The sequence below is a fragment of the Macaca fascicularis genome, chromosome 11, assembly GCF_037993035.2.
Source record: "Macaca fascicularis isolate 582-1 chromosome 11, T2T-MFA8v1.1".
Taxonomy (NCBI): Eukaryota; Metazoa; Chordata; class Mammalia; order Primates; family Cercopithecidae; genus Macaca; species Macaca fascicularis.
Genome location: NC_088385.1, coordinates 130,634,805 through 130,652,738, shown reverse-complemented (window position 1 = coordinate 130,652,738; position 17,934 = coordinate 130,634,805). Strand labels below are relative to the sequence as shown.

At 51.6% G+C, this 17,934-nt stretch overlaps 1 protein-coding gene and 1 long non-coding RNA gene across 10 annotated transcripts in view; one reads left to right on the top strand and one right to left on the bottom strand.

The window, feature by feature from the left end:
* RILPL1 (Rab interacting lysosomal protein like 1) overlaps nt 1–17,934 on the top strand; it is a 57,931-nt gene that overhangs the window by 17,410 nt on the left and 22,587 nt on the right. For 8 of the 9 annotated variants that reach the window (XM_074008312.1, XM_045366192.3, XM_074008313.1 and 5 more), the window contains exons 3-4: nt 10,547–10,665; nt 11,318–11,539. In XM_074008312.1, coding sequence (XP_073864413.1) covers nt 10,547–10,665; nt 11,318–11,539 — 341 coding nt within the window. Of the gene's footprint in view, nt 1–10,546; nt 10,666–11,317; nt 11,650–11,959; nt 12,088–17,934 lie in introns of those variants that run through there. The other variant, XM_074008315.1, reaches the window with a different exon arrangement.
* On the bottom strand, nt 11,079–12,086 carry LOC141408122 (uncharacterized). Its single transcript, XR_012420813.1, has 2 exons — nt 11,960–12,086; nt 11,079–11,649 (listed from the first exon to the last, which is right to left on the bottom strand). It is a non-coding gene; the product is annotated as an uncharacterized lncRNA (long non-coding RNA).

Here is a 17,934-nt window from a genome sequence, read left to right as displayed (position 1 = left end):
AATCCCAGCAGTTTGGGAATCTGAGGCGGGTGAATCACTTGAGGTCAGGAGTTGGAGACCAGCCTGGCCAACATGGTGAAACCCCGTCTCTACTAAAAATACAAAAATTAGCCAGGCGTGGTGGCACATGCCTGTGATCCCAGCTACTCAGGAGGCTGAGGCAGGAGAATTGCTTGAACCCAGGAGGCAGAGGTTGCAGTGAGCTGAGATTGCGCCACTGTACTCCAGCCTGGGTGACAGAGTGAGACTATTTCTCAAAAAAAAAAAAAAATTTTGTTTTTAAATTATCATAGTGCTGTACAACCATCACCTGTTTTGTTCCAAAACATTTCCACCACCTTCCTAAGGTGACCCTGCACCTGTCAGGTCTCTCCCCAGCCTCTTGTCTCTGCCCTCCCTCCCTGCAGGTAGAGCCACTGGTAACCTCTAATCTGCTTTCTGCCTCTGTGGATTTGCCAGTTCTGGACGTTTCCTGTCGATGGAATCACACCGTATGCAACCTTGGGGTCTGGTCTTAGACCCCACGTCATTTTCGAGGTTCATCTGTGCTGCCGTGCTGTGGCGTGTCAGAGTTGCTTTCCTCGTTGTGGCTGAATCGTCCTCCACTGTGTGGACTGAGCACATTGTGTTTATCCATTCTCAGTGGGGGGACATTTGGGTGGCTTCCATCTTTCATCTGTTGCAAATAGTGCTGCTGTGAACTTTGTCACTTAACTGTCCATCTCAGTGTTTTCAATCACACGTCGTGTTTCATGGTGTCCCACTGCCTGGACAGTGCCTTGCAGGTGGACGTTAGCTCACTGCCACACGTGGCTGCCGTGGCCGGCCACAAGCGAGCTTCTCCATGGTCCCCGTGCCCAGGTGTCTCTTAAAATCTAGGTTCCCAGATCCTGAATCGCTGGGTGTCTGTGACGGCTCACAACCCTTTCAGCTTTTAACAGTGTCTGTTAAGAATACTTGGCCTTGGCCGGGCGTGGTGGCTCAAGCCTGTAATCCCAGCACTTTGGGAGGCCGAGACGGGCGGATCACGAGGTCAGGAGATCGAGACCATCCTGGCTAACACGGTGAAACCCCGTCTCTACTAAAAATACGAAAAACTAGCCGGGCGAGGTGGCGGGCGCCTGTAGTCCCAGCTACTCGGGAGGCTGAGGCAGGAGAATGGCGGGAACCCGGGAGGCGGAGCTTGCAGTGAGCTGAGATCCGGCCACTGCACTCCAGCCTGGGCGACAGAGCGAGACTCTGTCTCAAAAAAAAAAAAAAAAAAAAAAAAAAGAATACTTGGCCTTCTTTTAGTTTTCCAAAGCACTCTTGTACTTTCTCTTAGCGGCGAGCAGGATAAAATGACAGCCGACACTTAAGAGACACTTAGACACTCTGGCCCTGGGCCCCTCTGTTGTGAGCACTTCACATGGGAGAACCATGCACAGGCCTCTCAAGAGAGCACCGAGGCCTGAGGGGAAAGCAACTAAGAGGCGAAGCCGGGATCGGAGTCAGGCGCCAGCCTCCTGCCTGGGTCTCACAGCTCCTACGGCGCCGCCCAGGAAGGTGATGAGGCTGCTGGGCTTCCACATGGACCCAGCCGCCCCTCTCTCCGCATGCTCCTCTCCTGCCCACCTCTTTCTCTGGAGAGCCAAGGCAGCCCCAGCAAGGAGTCAATGAGTAGGTCCTGGCGCCCCAGCACACGGCATGTCGGGACAAGTATTCAAACAGCAGGCGGGGGGTGAGGGGTTGTGGCTTTGGCACTGACTTCTGTCTACGTGGGAACTCAACCCCCAAACACACATGTCACATACATACGCCACACACACAGACACGCATATACACCCACACCCACCCACACACACCACACACACAGACCTCACACACCACACAGATGCCACCACACAGACATACACACTCACACTGCACATACCAGATACACACAGACCTCACACACCACACGCACACAGACGTCACCACACATATATTCACACTGCACATACCACACACACACAGACCTCACACACACCACACAGACACCACCACACAGACATACACACTCACATTGCACACACCACACACACAGACCTCACATATACCACACACACAGACCTCACACACCACATACACACAAACCTTACATACACCACACACAGACACAGACCTCACGCACCACACACACACACAGACCTCACACTCACACTACACACACATCACACACAGATACCACACACACACAGACCCCACATTCACACACACAGACCTCACACACACACCACACACACATCACACACAGATACCACACACACACAGACCCCACATTCACACACACAGACCTCACACACCACACACAGACCTCACACTCACACCACACACACATCACACACATATACCACACACACAGACCTCACACACCCCCCCCACACACACATATAACACACACACACCTCACACACACCCCACGTGCCCAAGGGTCGCCTTTCTGGGAAGCGTTAGCCGTGTCCCTGGGTCCCACCAGCTCAACCTAGCAGTGCTCTGCAGCAGTGGCCCTGGGGCATAGAGAGAAGAGAGGGCACAGGTGGGCCCCCCAGGTGGCCCGGGGATCCCTCACAGGACCCATGGCCGGAGGCAGGAGAGCAGGACTGACGGGGAGAGGGCCCACTTCACAACTGCAAGCGGGGGGCCCGGCTTGGTCGCCGGCTCTGCACTTAGAGAAAGTGGACACAGAGAAACTCCCGCGGCCACCTCCTGACACCCGGCCCTGCTGCTGGGCTCCCTAGGGGTCCGGGGGGCTTCCTCTGTCTTCCCCCATCTTCCTCATCGGGAGCCCCTGCCCCACGCCTGCCAGGCCTTGGCTCCAGGGACCGGCGGTCCTCATCTCCCCCCATCAGGCGGAGAGGAATTGTACCAGAAGGGCCCTTGGCCAGCTAGTGTTTCTTATCTTTTCCTTTTAAACATTCTGGTGGAAAGCACATCACAGAATTGCCTCTCTGCAGCCTGTGTAAGTGCACAGGGCAGCGGTGTTTACTGTGTGCACGAGGGTGGAGAGCAGAGCGCTGGGCCGCTTTCATCTTGCCGACGAAAGCTCCACGTCCGTGTCTGTGGGTTTGACTTCTCTAGGGAGCTCCTCCTGTAAGTGGAATCATACGGCGTTTGTCCCTTGTGCCTGGCCTTTTCACTGAGCCTAAGGTCTTCAGAGTTCATCCATGTGGCAGCATGTGACAGGATTTCCTTCTTTTTTTTTTTTTTTTTTTTTATATGGAGTTTTGCTCTTGTTGCCCGGGCTGGAGTGTAATGGCGCGATCTCAGCTCACTGCAGCCTCCACCTTTCAGGTTCAAGCGATTCTCCAGCCTCAGCCTCCCAAGTAGCTACGCCACCACGCCTGGCTAATTTTGTATTTTAGTAGAGATAGGGTTTCTCCATGTTGGTCAGGCTGGTCTCAAACTCCAGACTTCAGGTGATCCACCTGCCTCGGCCTCCCAAAGTACAGGGATTATAGGCATGAGCCACTGTGCCCAACCGATTTCCTTCCTTTTTTAAGGCTGAGTAACATTCCATTGTATGGACAGACCACATTTTCTTTATTCCATTCATCCGTTGATGGACATTTAGCTTGCTTCCACCTCTTGGCTATTGTTTTTTTGTTTATTTGTTGTTTTGAGACGAGTCTCAGAGTCTCGAAGTCTCACTCTCTTGCCCAGGCTGGAGTGCAGTGGTGTGATCTCGGCTCACTGCAACCTCTGCCTCCCGGGTTCAAGCAATTTCCAGCTCATTTTTATATTATTAGTAGAGATGAGGTTTCACCATGTTGGCCAGGATGGTCTCCAACTCCTGACCTCAAGTGATCCGCCCTCCTTCACTTCCCAAAGTGCTGGGATTACAGGTGTGAGTCACCGCGTGCAGCTTTGGCTATTGTTTTTTTTTTTTTTTGAGATGAGGTCTCAGTTTGTCACCCAGGTAGAGTGCAATGATGCGATCATAGCTCACTGCAGCCTCTAACTCCTGGGCTCAAGCGATTCTCCCACCTTGTCCTCCCAAAGTGCTGGGATTACAGGCATGAGCCACTGTGCCCTGCCTTAACATTTTAAATTGAGGTATAACGTAGAGTGAAGTGAACACATTTTAAGTGTACGGCTCTATGGATTTTTGCATGTATGTTCAGATCAGGATAGAGAATAGTTCAACACCCCAGAATGCACCTTCTCGTCCCTTTCCAGACAAAACTTCACAAGGTCACCCTGACTCTGACCTTTGTCTCCAGAGATTAATTCAGCCTTGTTCTGAACTTCATATACATGGAATCATACAGTGTATGCTTTTTGGAATTTGAGAAATCATAAGATTCACCCTTTTAAATGTGGACAACTCAGTGGGTTTTTTGTTTTCGTTTTTGTTTTTTTGACATAGGGTCCCACTCTGTCACCCAGGCTGAAGAGCAGTGGCACAATCATAGCTCCCTGCAGCCTCGAACCCCCCAGCTCAGGTGATCCTCCTACCTCAGCCTTCCAAGTAGCTGGAGTCGTACAACTTTGTGCCTGGCTTCTTTCACTCAGCATCATGTTTTCAAGCTTTATTCATGTTGTAGCATGAATTAGTGCTTCGTTCCTTTTTATGGCTAAATGATATTCCGTTGTAAAAATGTATCATGGGGCGTGGTGGCTCATGCCTGTAATCACAGCACTTTGGGAGGCCGAGGTGGGCAGATCACGAGGTCAGGAGATCGAGACCATCCTGGCTAACATGGTGAAACCCCATCTCTACTAAAAATACAAAAAATTAGCCGGGCGTGGTGGTGGGCACCTGTAGTCCCAGCTACTCAGGAGGCTGAGGCAGGAGAATGTCATGAACCCAGGAGGAAGAGCTTGCAGTGAGCCGAGATCACGCCACTGCACTCCAGCCTGGGCGACTGAACGAGACTCCGTCTCAAAAAAAAAAAAAATGCATCATGGCCGGGCGCGGTGGCTCATGCTTGTAATCCCAGCACTTTGGGAGGCCAAGGTGGGCAGATCACTTGAGGTGAGGTGTTCGAGACTAGCCTGGCCAACATGGTGAAACCCCATCTCTACCAAAAACACAAAAACTAATCGGGTCTGGTGGCGCACACCTGTAATCCCAGCACTCAAGAGGCTGAGGCAAGAGAATCGCTTGAACCCAGGAGGTAGAGGTTGCAGTGAGTCAAGATCACGCCACTGCACTCCAGCCTGGGGCACAGAGTGAGACTCTGTCTCAAGAGGGGAAAAAAAAAAAAAAAAGATGTATCCCTTTTTGTTGATTCATATTCATCTGTTGAGGGACATTTGGCTTGTTTCCCATTTTGGCTATTATGAATTAGGCTGTGATGAATGTTTGTGTACAGGTGTTTATTTGGACATGTGATTTCAGTTCTTTGGGGTCTCTACCTAGATTAGAATTGCTGGGTTAAATGGTAACTCTGTGTTTAACCTTAACACTGTCTTCCACAGCAGCTGTACTATTTTATTTTATTTTTTGAGACAGAGTCTTGCTCTGTTGCTCAGGCTAGAGTGCAGTGGTGAGATCTTGGCTCACTGCAACCTCCATCTCCCAGGCTGAGGCAATTCTCATGCCTCAGCCTCCCAAATAGCTGGGATTACAGGTGTGCGCCACCACGCCCAAATAATTTTTGTACTAAAAATACAAAAATTGCCAGGCATGGTGGCGTATGCCTGTAGTCCCAGCTACTTGGGAGGCTGAGGCAGGAGAATTGCTTGAACCGAGGAGGTAGAGGTTGCAGTGAGCTGAGATCATGCCACTGCACTCCAGCCTGGGTGACAGAGCGAGACTCCGTCTCAAAAAAAAAAAAATACAACAAAAAACTTGATGGGTGAATATTCTTGTGAGGGTACACATGTGTGCACGTATGCAAAAATATGTGAGGGCACCCCCAGAAGGTGGCTCTGTCTGGGAGAAAGTGGAGATCAGAGTCTGCCCCATAGTGACACATTCTGGTGACCTTAAGGGAGCCTTCTGCGTCTCGTGCCCTGGTGGCAAGGCAGCCTAGTATCACGGAGAAGATGTGGGATCTGGAGTCAGAAAACCTGGGCTTGAGTTCTTGGCTGTAAGACTTTGAGAAAAAAAAAAAATATCTCTGGGCTTCAGTTTTTCATATATGTAAAATGGGACTGATGTTAGAGACAACATTAATGATAATAAGACCCATTTCCAGTGGTTGGGAATGAGAACGAAATAGGGTCCAGGGTGTAAATCAGTTTATCCTTCCTGGGCTTGTCAGGAGTACATTGCACTTTGGGAGCACGGAAGAAGAACCAGTCCTCGTTCATTGGCCAGCCTCAGGCGTCTGCCATGTGTGGGGCCCTGGAATACAGAGACAAATGAGACAGGCCGATGCCTCCAGGACGATCATATAAAATCCTAAGCTCTTCAAGCTCACGACCCAGGCCTTACGTGGGTTTGCGGCCCTGGCAGCGTCACCCGCTGTTCTGGAAACACACCAGGGATGCTTGTTCATGGTGGTGACCACCAGGCAAGAGACAGGAGGTCTGCGGCAAGGACTCTGATGCAGTGGAGCAGCCTGGGGGGACAGTCAGGCCAAGGCAATAGCTGAGGGGTCACCTCTGTGTTTTCTCCTCATGGGATCAGATCTGGCTGCATATCCTGAGTCCCGGGGGCTATGGAGGGACGTTTCCCCCTCGTTCACCTGGGACTGAGCCTGGCCATTGCAGGCCAGTCCAGGCTTCAGGGAGAAGGGGCGCACTGGCAGTGCCAGCACCTATGGAAGGCTGAATAATGGCCCCAAAATATCAGGTCCTAGTTCCTAGAACCTGTGGATGTCACCTGATATGGTAATGTCTTGCAGGTGTGTTATTTCATTCCAGATCTTGAGATGGGGATGTTATCTTGGCTTACTTTGGATGAGCCCTGAATGTAATCACAGGTGTCCTTGTAAGATGGAGGCAGGGAGAGATTTGGCACTGACAGAAGAGGAGAAGGCCACGGGACCACAGAGGCAGAGACTGGAGTGATGCCACCACAAGCCAAGGAGTGCTGGTGGCCACCAGAAGCTGGAAGAGGGGAGGAACGAAATCTCCCTGGGCCGGGCACAGTGGCTCATGCCTATAATCCCATCGCTTTGGGAGGCTGAGGCGGGTGGATCGCTTGAGGTCAGGAGTTCGAGACCAGCCTGGCCAACATGGGAAACCCTGTCTCTTCTAAAAATACAAAAAAAGTAGCTGGGTTGTGGCGGGTGCCTGTAATCCCAGATACTTGGGAGGCTGAGGCAGGAGAATCACTTGAACCCTGGAGACAGAGGTTGCAGTGAACTGAGATCATGCCACTGCACTCCAGTCTGGGCTACAGAGTGAGACTCTATCTCAAAAAAAAAAAAAAAAAAACGGCTGGGCACAGTCAGTGACTCACGCCTGTAAACCCCAGCACTTTGGGAGGCTAAGGCAGGCGGATCACGAGGTCAGGAGATTGAGATCATCCTAGCTAACATGGTGAAACTCTGTCTCTACTGAAAATACAAAAAATTAGCCAGGTGTGGTAGCAGGCGCCTGTAGTCCCAGCTACTCAGGAGGCTGAGGCAGAAGAATGGCGTGAACCTGGGAGGCAGAGCTTGCAGTGGGTCAAGATCATGCCACTGCACTCCAGCCTGGGCCACAGAGTGAGACTCCGTCTCAAAAAAAAAGAAAAGAAAAAATTAGCCAGTCATGATGGCACATGCCTATAATCCCAGCTACTTGTGAGGCTGAGGCAGGAGAATCACTGGAACCCAAGAGGCAGAGGCTGCAGTGAGCCAAGATCACGCCACTGCACTCCAGCCTGGGTGACACAGCAAGACTCTGTCTCAAAAAGGAAAAAAAGAAATCTCCCTTAGAGCCTCCAGAGGAAGCATGGCCCTGGTAACACCTTGATTTTAGGCTCATTTGGACCTTCTGGCTTCTAGAGCTATGAGAAAATAAATTTCTGATGTGTTGAGATACCAAAATTATTGGTCATTTGTTACAGCAGGTGCAGGAAACTGACACAGCACCCATCCTCACAGGTCATTAATTCAACAATAACTTAATAGGCACCTGCGGTGTGCTAGGCACCATGTGGGGCCCAGGGAATGTAACAGTGACTCGGGCAGACAGGGCCTTGCCCTCCTGTGGCTGACAGTCTAGTTGGGGGTAGGGATGAGGGTGGACCTCGCCCGCCTGCAGTGTGCCGGACACCATCTTCAGGGCTCTGTGTGTATTAACTGTGAAAGTTGTCTGAATCAAAATGGGGTCACCAGTGTTACCCAAAACCCTGAAAATGGAACCCGGGAAGGCCATGAAGAGAGGGTTTTCACGCTTGCATGCCCGATAACAAAAAAGACTGTGGAAAAACGACAGCTTTGCACAAAGGCCTTTGTAACCTTACACAAAAAGACTTGTGCCAGGACGTCTGCCTGGCAGTAGCCGGTCCAGCCTCAGACTACAGTCACCCTTGTTATTGATCTATCTTTATAGCCAAGGATAATTATTAATACTTTAAACAATTATATAACCCTCCTTATTTTTTCCTTTAAAAATCTTTGTCTTCCTTTACCTCCCTGAATACACATAGTTTACTATGGCAGGCGGATTCCCATTGCAACACTCTACTCCCAAATAAATAGCTTTTCCTTTTTTTTTTTTGTTTGAGATAGAGTTTCACTCTCGTTGCCCAGGCTGGAGTGCACTGGTGCGATCTCGGCTCACTGCAACCTCCACCTCCCGGGCTCAAGCTATTCTCCTGCCTCAGCCTCCCGAGTAGCTGGGATTACAGGCATGTGCCACCACGCCTGGCTAATTTTGTAGTTTTAGTAAGGACGGGGTTTCTCCATGTTGGTCAGGCTGGTCTAGAACTCCCGACCTAGGTGATCTGCCTGCCTGGGCCACCCAAAGTGCTGGGATTACAGTTTTTATTTTGTTTTCTGGGTTGGTTTTTTTTGTTTTGTTTTGTTTTGTTTTGTTTTTGAGACAGGGTCTTGTTCTGTCACCCAGGCCTGGAGTACAGTGGTGCAGTCAGAGCCCACTGCATCCTCAAACTCCTGGGTTCAAGTGATCCTCATCAGCCTCCTAAGTAGCTGAGACTACAAGTGGACACCACTATGCTTGGCTAGTTAAAAAAAAAAAAATCTTTTTATAGAAACAGGGTCTCGTTATGTTGCCCAAGCTGCTCTCAGACTCCTGGCCTCAGTGATCCTCCTGGCCTCAGTGATCCTCCTGCCTCAGCCTCCCAAAGCACTGGGATTACAGGCGTGAGCCAACATGTATGGCCATCTTTTATTTTATTTTATTTTTAAATTTTATTTACTTTTTATTTTTGAGACAGAGTCTTGCTCTTGTCACCCAGGCTGGAGTCCAATGGCACGATCTCGGCTCGCTGCAGCCTCCATCTCCCAGGTTCAAGCAATTTTCCTGCCTCAGCCTCCCGAGTAGCTGGGATTACAGGCGTGCACCACCACACCTGGCTGATTTTTTTTGTATTTTTAGTAGAGACAGGGTTTCACCTTGTCAGCCAGGCTGGTCTCAAGCTCCTGACCTCAGGTGATCCTCCCGCCTCAGCCTCCCAAAGTGCTGGGATTACAGGCGTGAGCCATGGTGCCCGGCCCATCTCTTATTTTCGAGAACTTTCTCTGTTTATTATTTAGGTTGACATAATCAATCCTCACAACAGAGTCGTGGGGACTGTTATCACTACTTTATAGAGGTGGAAACTGAGGCACAAGACACTAGCTCCAAACCAAACCGCTGATAAATAGGAGAGCCAGTGTCTGAGCTGGAGCTTACCCTGTGAATCACTGTGCTGTGTCATCTTTCGTCAGATAAAAGCATGTAAGAGGCCGGGCGCGGTGGCTCACCCCTGTAATCCCAGCACTTGGGGAGGCCGAGGTGGGTAGATCACTTGAGGTCAGGAGTTTGAGACTAGCCTGGTCAACATAGTGAAACCCCATCTCTACTAAAAACACAAAAATTAGCCAGGCGCGATAGCACATTTCTGTTGCCTCAAGCTACTTGGGAAGCTGAGGTGGGAAGATCACTTGAGCCTAGGAGGCAGAGGTTGCAGAAGGCCAAGACTGCACCACTACGCTGCAGCCTGGGCAACGAAGTGAGAGTCCAAATCAAAAAAAGAAAAAGAATGTAAGACACACATAGGAATTGTAAAAAAGTGCCATAAAGGTAATACATGGTGGGTCAGGCATGCAGGGAAATGCACGTATCGGGTGGGTGGGAGGTGGAGGCTGTCACTGGGTGGTCAGAGAAAGGGAGGCCTCTGTGAAGAGGTGACGTTTGGGCTGAGGCCTGAAAAATGAGGTGCACCAGCCATGGGGAGGTGAGAAGGAAGGGACTAATGGGTAAGGAAGAGGCTTCAAGGTGGGAGTGAGCTCAGGGGGAATCAAGGAATATCAAGCAGGCACCGGGGAGGGTGAAGGGAGTGAGTGGAGGGCGTAGAGGATGAGGCTGGGGATGAGGCTGGGGCCCACTGAGATCTCAGTTTCATCCTCAGCAGAAGCGGTGGATGATTTCCACAGAGGACTAAGGTGGGCTCACCTGCCAGTCTCATTTGCCCACCCAGGCATGTCAGAGCGGGAGCGGCAGGTGATGAAGAAGCTGAAGGAGGTGGTGGACAAACAACGCGATGAGATCCGTGCCAAGGACAGGGAGCTGGGCCTGAAAAATGAGGACGTCGAGGCTGTGAGTGACATACCCCTGACCTGTGTCCACCCTCCCAGCCAGTAGGTGCCAGCCAGAGACCAGACCCTCCACTCAGCAGGTCCCTTCTCTCCCTTGCTATCATTCTTAGGGCTCCGTGGGGTGTGGATCCTGCTCATGGCTTGGCGGGCCCAGCCTGGAAACAGCAAGACTTCACTGGCAGAGCAGGAGGGAACGTGGCACTGCCCAGTGAGCAGGCTCTTCCTGCCTCCTGGGAAGGTCCCGAGGCCTTGGCAGCCTTAGCTGTGACCCCAAGGCCTCCTCCAGCCCCCCAACTTCATGCCTCTCTGGGAGCAGACTTAGCAGGGTCCAGCATGCTCCAGGAACCCACACAGTGTTTCTGTGTAAATCAGAGAAAAATGCCCCTTTCTGAAGTCATGTTACTTCCATCTGTTGGGAAATGTTCGTAATGTATTAATTCTAGCAAGACACGCTTCCATTTGCCATAAAATTGTCATAGTAAATACACAAATTGCCCATCTCTAGCATCATCAGTTATAAGAATATGAACAACTTTCAAAGAAAGATGTCTGCAATATAAATGGCACACCTAAGGATGGTTTGCCATTGTGCAGTGCACAACCTGAGCTACTGCAGGTAGCAGCCCTGCACAATGGTCTCCCTTTTTGTACAGTTACAGCAGCAGCAGACACGGCTGATGAAGATCAACCATGACCTTCGGCACCGGGTCACGGTGGTGGAGGCCCAGGGGAAAGCCCTGATCGAACAGAAGGTGGAGCTGGAGGCAGACCTGCAGACCAAGGAGCAAGAGATGGGCAGTCTGCGAGCAGAGCTGGGGAAGTTGCGAGAGAGGCTGCAGGGGGAGCACAGCCAGAATGGGGAGGAGGAGCCTGAGGTGAGCAGGAAGCTGGGTGCAGAGGTGGTAGTGGAGGGTAAGTCTGGGGGTTGGCTCAAGGCAGGCAGGGTTGCCTTGTTTTCCCCTTTATACTTAAGAAAATGGCCAGCCTGGCCGGGCGCGGTGGCTCAAGCCTGGAATCCCAGCACTTTGGGAGGCCGAGACGGGCGGATCACGAGGTCAGGAGATCGAGACCATCCTGGGTAACACAGTGAAACCCCGTCTCTACTAAAAATACAAAAACTTAGCCGGGCGAGGTGGCGGGCGCCTGTAGTCCCAACTACTCGGGAGGCTGAGGCAGGAGAATGGCGTGAACCCGGGAGGCGGAGCTTGCAGTGAGCTGAGATCCGGCCACTGCACTCCAGCCTGGGTGACAGAGCGAGACTCCGTCTCAAAAAAAAAAAAAAGAAAATGGCCAGCCTGGGCAACATAGGAAGACCCCAGTTCTCTACAAACATTTTTTTTAAATTAGCCCATGCGTGGTGGTGCACACCTGTAGTACCAGCTGCCTGAGAGGCTTAGGCAGGAGTTCAAGGCTGCAGTGAGCCATGATTGCACCACTGCACTCCAGCCTGGGTAAAAGAGCCAGACCTGTCTCAAAAAAAGAAAAAAGAGAGAAAGAGAGAGAGAAAACAAGAGGCTCAGAGAGTCAAGCTACTGGCCTGAAGACACACAGCTGAGGGGCTGGAACCCCAGACTCTGCATTCTCCCACCTCAGTGGTGGTTATTAGGCACCTGCCATTTATTTATTTATTCATACCAATGATTATTGACCATGTAGCCTGCCCAGAGGATAAAATAGCGAGCAAAATACAGACATGATCCCTGTCCACATGGAGCTTACAGTTTAGTGTGGGAGGCAGACATTAGTTAGTCCAGACCTTAGTCAGTACCACACAGTACCATATGACCCAGCAATTCCACTCCTAGGCACATATCCAAAAGAATTGAGAACAGGTGTTCAAACTTTTACATGAAGGCCAGGTGCAGTCGCCTGCACTTGTAATCCCAGCCCTTTGAGCGGCTGAGGCAAAGGGATCAAGAAGATCACTTGAGGCCAGGAGCTGAAGACCGGCCTGGGCAACATAGTGAGACCCCATCTCTACAAAAAATTCTTTAAAAATTAAAAACTTGGCTGGACACGGTGGCTCATGCCTGTAATTCCAGCACTTTGGGAGGTCGAGGTGGGTAGATCACAAAGGTCAGCAGTTCGAGACCAGCCTGGCCAATATGGTGAAACCCCATCTCTACTAAAAATACAAAAAAATTAGCCAGGCGTGGTGGCCCATGCCTGTAGTCCCAGCTACTCGGGAGGCTGAGGCAGGAGAATTGCTTGAATCTGGGAGGCGGAGGTTGCAGTGAGCCAAGATCGCGCCACTGCACTCCAGCCTGGGTGACAGAGCAAGACTCTGTCTCAAAAAAAAAAAAAAAAAAAAAAACTTGGGCCGGGTGTGGTGGCTTACACCTGTAATCCCAGCACTTTGGGAGGCCAAGACGGGCAGATCACTTGAGGTCAGGAGTTTGAGACCAGCGTGGCCAACGTGGTGAAACCCCATATCTACTAAAAATACAAAAATTAGCTGGGTATGGTGGTGGGCATCTGTAATCCCAGCTACCTGGGAGGCTGAGACAGGAGAATCCCTTGAACCTGGGAGGCAGAGGTTGCAGTGAGCTGAGATTGTGCCACTGCACTCCAGCCTGGGCAACAGAGTGAGTCAGACTCCATCTCAAAAAAAAGAAAAACTTAAGTGTGGTGGCACCTGTAGTTCCAGTTACTTGGGAAGATGAGGCAGGAGGATCACTTGATCCCAGGAGTTGGAGGCTGCAGTGAGCCATGATTGAGCCACTGTACTCCAGCCTGGGCAACACAGTAAGACCCTGTAGCAGCACTATTCACAGTCGCCAAAAGGTGGAAAAAACCCACACGTCCATCAGCGGATGAATGGGTGAACAGTCTGTCCATACGGGGGGATACGATTCAGCCCTAAGGAGGAATGCAGCCCGGGCCACGCGGTAGTGTGGATGAGCCATGAAAACATCATGCGGAGTGAAAGAAACCAGGCCCAAAAGGCGAGTGTGCTACTCAATTTGCATGAAATGTCCCAGAACAGGCAAATCCATAGAGCCAGAAAGTAGATGGGTATCCGAATGGGGCTGGGGGAGGGAGGAATGGGGAGCGACACTGATGGGCATGGGGTTCCCTTTGGAGGTGATGGAAATGATCTGGAATTAGAGATTGGTGATGGTTGCACAACACTGCACGTTACTGTCCGCGTGGCCAGAGCTGTCCATCACAGCCACAGCTAACATCCAGGTAGGCCCAGGGCTGCGAGGTGGGCACTAGGGGTGTGTGATCCTTAAATGTGCCCCCAGACTGTGCCAGGAACACAGAGGGTGAGATCCTTCATCGTAGCAGAGGTGGGGAGGCGGGGTTTCAGGGAAGAGCTGTTCCTGAAGCTGGGCGTCAGTGTTAACAATGCTAAGACTTTGACAGGTAGAAATGTGGAAAATGGAGATGCTGTTTCACAAAAGTAGAGTGAACTTTAGGGACACACTGAGGCTTGTGGTTTCTCCCAGAAGATATTTATGAGCTGTTGAAAGTTTGCAGACGTAGGCCGGGCGCGGTGGCTCACGCCTGTAATCCCAGCACTTTGGGAGGCTGAGGCAGGCGAATCATGAGGTCAGGTGATAGAGACCATCCTGACTAACACAGTGAAACCCCGTCTGTACTAAAAAATACAAAAAACTTAGCCGGGCGAGGTGGCGGGCGCCTGTAGTCCCAGTTACTCGGGAGACTGAGGCAGGAGAATGGCGTGAACCCGGGAGGCGGAGCTTGCAGTGAGCCGAGATCACGCCACAGCACTCCAGCCTGGGCGACAGAGCAAAACTCCATCTCAAAAAAAAAAAAAAAAGAAAAAAGAAAAAAAAAGAAAGTTTGCAGACCCTGCACTAGTAACCTGAGTGATAGGTAGGGGAGGTAGGACAGACAAGCTCACAGTCAGGTGGGTTCAAGTCCCAGTACAGTCATTACGTATCCTGCCAGGTTTGCTGTAGGATAGGACAGGCATCTGGGATACACATGAGGAAGGTCAGGGAGAGAAGCCTTAAAAGGGAGTAGTTGCCAGGCACGATGGCTCACACCTGTAATCCCAGCACTTGGAGAGGCTGAGGTGGGTGGATCACTTGAGCCCTGGAGTTCGAGACCAGCCTGGCCAACGTGGTGAAACCCCATCTCTACTAAAAATACAAAAATTAGCCGGGTGTGGTGGTGCGTGTCTGTAGTCCCAACTACTTTGGGGAGCTGGGACAAGAGAATTGCTTGAACCTGGGATGTGGAGGTTGTGGTGAGCTGAGATCAAGCCACTGCACTCCAGCCTGGGCGACGGGTGAGACTCTGTCTCAAAAAAATAAAAATAAAAAAGGAGCGGTTAAGGACTGCTTTTGTCTAAAAATGACATAAGCCTAAGTTAAAATGGTTTTAAGAGTTGGGAGGCCAAGGCAGGCAGATTTCCTGAGCTCAGGAGTTCAAGACAAGCCTGGCTAACATGCCAAAACCCCATCTCTACTAAAATACAAAAAATTAGCCAGGCGTGGTGGTGCGCACCTGTAGTCCCAGCTACTCGGGAGGCTGAGGCAGAAGAATTGCTTGAACCCAGGAGGCAGATGTTGCTGTTAGCTGAGATCGCGCCACTGCACTCCAGCCTGGGCGACAGAGCGAGATTCTGTCTCAAAAAAAAAAAAAAGGCTGGGCGTGGTGGCTCACGCCTGTAATCCCAGCACTTTGGGAGGCCAAGGCAGGTGGATAACCTGAGGTCAAGAGTTCAAGACCAGCCTGGCCAACATGGCAAAACCCCGTCTCTACTAAAAATACAAAAGTTAGCTGGGCATGGTGGTGCGTGCCTGTAATCTCAGCTACTGCAGGGGGCTGAGGCAGGAGGATCGCTTGAACTCGGGAGGTGGAGGTTGCTGTGAGCTGAGATTGTGCCACTGCTCTCCAGCCTGGGAAAGAGAGCGATACTCTGTCTCAAAAAAAAAAAAAAAAAATGGGGCCAGGTGCAGTGGCTCACACCTGTAATCCCAGCACTTTGGGAGGCAGGCGGATCACGAGGTCAGGAGATCGAGACCATCCTGGCTAACATGGTGAAACCCTGTCTCTACTAAAAATGCAAAAAAATTATCCGGGCGTGGTGGCGGGCACCTGTAGTCCCAGCTTCTCGGTAGGCTGAGGCAGGAGAATGGCGTGAACCCAGGAGGCGGAGTTTGCAGTGAGCTGAGATAGCCCCACTGCACTCCAGCCTGGGCAACAGAGTGAGACTCCATTTTTTTTTTTTTTAAAGAAAAGGTTTAAGAGGGAAAAAAGGAATTTATTGACCGCGTAACTAAAAGCTCTGAGTTAGAGGTGCCTTCAGGTATGGCTGGCTCCAGGTGCTCACGAGCTGCTCTTGGGAATGTGGCTCTGACCTTCTCAGGCCCTGCTTTCCTCTGTGCTGTTGTCATTCTCAGCCAGGCTCTTTGCCTTACAGTCGCCACTAGTATTTGACCAGCATAGCAACCCCAGTCAAAAGAAATGGCCTCTTGCCCTGGAGTCCCAGCAAAAGCCTCAGGGAATCCTCATTGGCCCATCACTGAAGCAACTGTTGTGGCCAGAGACCTAGAATATGCATGTTTATTCCTGAGTCACATGGCTGCGACCCAAGCCACATGGACTAAATGTGGGAGGGAAGTCTTTCTCCAGAAGAAAACGGCGGTGACTTAGCGCAAAGACCTGAGGGAAGGATAAAGGCCAGGCAGAGACAACAGCTGTGGTCTGCAGTGCTGGGGAGTCAGCACCCAGGGACCACACAGAGCTCTGAGCAGCGGGGGTGCGGGTCCTTCGCAGGGGTTCAGCAGGCTGGCGACACACTCAGCTGTTACACTGGAGGACAGGGAAGGAGCTTGTGGATGGTTGTCAGGAGCCCTTTGCAGTAACCCAGGTGAGAAGGTGAGGGCTGAACTCAATCTGTGGCAGTAGGAAGGAGGCTGGTGCCAAAGACATAACCTCCAGGCCCAGCGTGGGGCGGTCACCACCTCTGCCCTGCCCCCTGCTCCTAATGTGCCCCTTCCAACCTTCAGGCCCCACAAGAGCTCAGGCCAGTCTCCTGGCCAGGCAGGCCCTGGGCCAAACCCAGGTCTCAAGAACATCAGGACTCCCAGCCCTGTTCCAGGACTCTTTAGCAACAAGGGACGTTTCACACCTTGGCCTGACTGCCTGTCAGTTTCAGCTTCCCTGTCTGGCAGCCAACGGGGTAGGGGAGAAATGAGGGAGTAAAATCAGGCTGCGGTAATGTGAACCCACAGGGCTGCTTTGCAGTGCGCTTTCGCAGGCTCGGGGCAGCTTTGCTGGGTTCACATCCATCCCTTGCAGCTGTGTGAGTTCAGGATGCTTGTCAGTCACACAGGAGGCTGCAGGTTGCAGTGAGTGGCTTCACCACTTGCTGCTATGTGACCTGGGCCTGTCCATCTCTTTGGTGGTCAGTTTCACCATCTGACAAAGGAGGGGAATGAGCTTGACTCATAGGTTCGCTGTTTCGCGCAGCTGGGAGAGAGGACTATAAGATCAGAGGAGGGCTTGGCGAAGTCAAGAGGCAGAGACAGGGCTGGGCGCAGTGGCTCACACCTGTAATCCCAGCACTTGGGAAGGCCGAGGCAGTTGGATCACCTGAGGTCAGGAGTTCAAGACCAGCCTGAGCAACATGATGAAACCCCTGTCTCTACTAAATATACAAAAAAATCCGGGCGTGGTGGTGGGTGCCTGTAATCCCAGCTACTCGGGGAGGCAGAGGCAGGAGAATCGCTTGAACCCGGGAGGTGGAGGTTGCATTGAGCCAAGATCAAGCCACTGCACTTCAGCCTGGACGACAGAGAAAGACTTCATCTCAAAAAAAAAAAAAAAAAAAGAGGCCAGGTCAGGACAGATCTCGAAGGCATCAGGCCGGATCCTGTGGCTGGGTAGCGTGTCCCAGGGTGGACTGTGGACAGGCCATTCCGGGCAGGGGGAACAGTGAGCCAGGCTGGAGAACGTGCAGCACGTGGCTGGGGTCGGGGTTTGTCCCAGGGCAGGATTTGGAGGACGTGAGAGCTATAGAGGGTTGCAGAGCTAGAAAGGAATCTCTCTCATCATTGCCACGCAATTCTTTCTGAGCTGTGGCACTGTCATTGCCGTGTGATCACCAGGAGACAAGGCTCTTTCTATTTTTATAACTTCCTTATTGAGATGTAATTCATATGCCACGCACTTTAGCTCTTGTGTGCTCATCACCACTGTCTAGAACATTCCCTTCACCCCCATCAGAAACCCCTGCTCCTGCGGTAGCGGCCTCCTCCTCTCCCCCAGCCCCTGGCCACCATCAGGCTGT